Source organism: Terrapene carolina, unplaced genomic scaffold, assembly GCF_002925995.2.
Source record: "Terrapene carolina triunguis isolate 2854851 unplaced genomic scaffold, T_m_triunguis-2.0 Scaffold47607, whole genome shotgun sequence".
Taxonomy (NCBI): Eukaryota; Metazoa; Chordata; order Testudines; family Emydidae; genus Terrapene; species Terrapene triunguis.
Window position 1 is genome coordinate 1 of NW_020711958.1, and position 1,788 is coordinate 1,788.

General features: G+C 66.2%; 1 protein-coding gene across 1 annotated transcript; it reads left to right on the forward strand.

The window, feature by feature from the left end:
* Positions 1-427: 427 nt before the first annotated feature.
* LOC113405654 (peroxisomal sarcosine oxidase-like) lies at positions 428-1,751 on the forward strand (the record flags this gene model as incomplete). The annotated part of the gene is made up of 3 exons (XM_026646881.1): positions 428-625; positions 1,154-1,312; positions 1,676-1,751. Coding segments are annotated over 3 exons (433 nt in total), but the record flags the coding sequence as incomplete, so codon positions are not given.
* Between the last annotated feature and the right edge of the window lie 37 nt (positions 1,752-1,788).

The following is a 1,788-nucleotide window of genomic DNA, read 5'->3' on the forward strand; positions in this document are numbered from 1 at the left end:
TGGGCACGTGGGGCTCCGTGTCCCTGCCCTGGCTCACGCCTGGCTGGGCACGTGGGGCGCCGTGTCCCTGCGCAGGCCTGCAGGCTCCATGCCTGTGCGCACAGGGCTGGGAGGAGCGAGCGCACCTTGCCGGGGGTCGCTGTTTGGGGGGTCAGAGCCCTGCAGTCGCTGCCTGGAGCTGCTGTGACATGTGGCACGGGGATGGGGGCACTGGCCTAGGTGCTCAGCTGGGTCAGGCTGAGCAGAGGGGCACAGGGCACCAGGCACCAGCCAGGAGGAGACCTGGCCTCCCACCCTGCCTGCCAGCTCTGCTGCGTGGTAGTGGGTCCGGCTGGCCCCGAACCTCGCTCACTGCACTGCCACCCCCACATGCCCCTGCCCCAAGGGAGCCGCATCGCTCTCGCCCACATCCCCCACCCCCCGGCAGGGAAGAGACGACTCACCACGGGTGGCAGCAACCCATGTGCTCCCTGCCCCGCAGACGCTGCGCATCAACGTCTGCTACTGGAAGGAGAAGGTCCCTGGGGCTTATGGAGTCTCAGCGAATTTCCCCTGCTTCCTGGCCCTCTGCGCCCCCCACCACATCTACGGGCTGCCCTCCAACGAGTACCCAGGACTGGTGAAGGTGAGACGGGGCAGCAGGGAGGGGGGCCCAGCTTACGCACCCACGCACCCACGTGTACATACACACACATACCCTCTCGCACGCATGTGCACACACAGACACACACACACCCTCTCACACGCATGTACACACACAGACACTCACACATGTCCATACACACACACACACACTCTTGCACATGTGTGCACACAGACACACATGTCCACACACACACACACCCTCTCGCACGTGTGTGCACACAGACACACACACATGTACATAGACCCACACCCACACACGCGTGTGCACACACACCTCCACACACTTTGTTGTGGGGCAGGCAGGATATGGGCACTTCCCGGCTTGATGTAGCCCCACTGCTGCAGCCCTGGGTTTGCCAACCCTGCCCTTGCGGGGGTGGGGGTGGGGGCGGGCGCAGAGCTTCGGGGGGGGGGGGAGCCTGGGGGAGAGCCCAGCCCAGTGGTGCTCCGCGGGGCCCGAGCTGGGAAGGAGCAGGGCTGGCCTGACCCTCCCTCCTAACCCCCCCAGATCTGCTGTCACTCTGGCAGCCCGGCAGACCCCGAGGAGCGTGACCGGCCGCCCGAGGCCTCGGCCCTGCCCGACATCCAGATCCTCCAGGACTTCGTCAGCAAATACCTGCCAGGGCTGGTGCCGGAGCCAGCCGTGGTGGAGCACTGCATGTACACGGTGAGGGGCAGACGCTGGGCCCAAGAACTCCCCTCCCAGAGCCTGCCAGCTCACGTGGGAACCCCCTGCCTGGAGCTAGTCCTGGCTCCCAGTCCCCCTGTCCCCAACCTGCCAGCCCCTACTCCCCTGCCAGGGCCAGAACCCAGGAGTCCTCGCTCCCAGGCAGCCTGGCCTCTGCTTAGACACCTGCTCCCAGGTCATGCCTCACATGGGTGGTGATGGACAGGCCAGGCGATGGACCCCAAAGTCACTTGGGTGCCCCTAGACCCTCCCCACCCCAGCTGGAACCAGGGCGCCAGTGTCCCCCTCGCCCACCCTGGGGGGTGCTCTGCCCTCCTTGACACGCGCACTGGCTCCCCGCAGAACACCCCAGATGAAGACTTCGTTCTAGATCGGCACCCCAAGTTCAGCAACATCGTCATTGGGGCGGGGTTCTCGGGTAAGTGGGGGTGGGACGGCGGGGGAGGGTTCTCGGG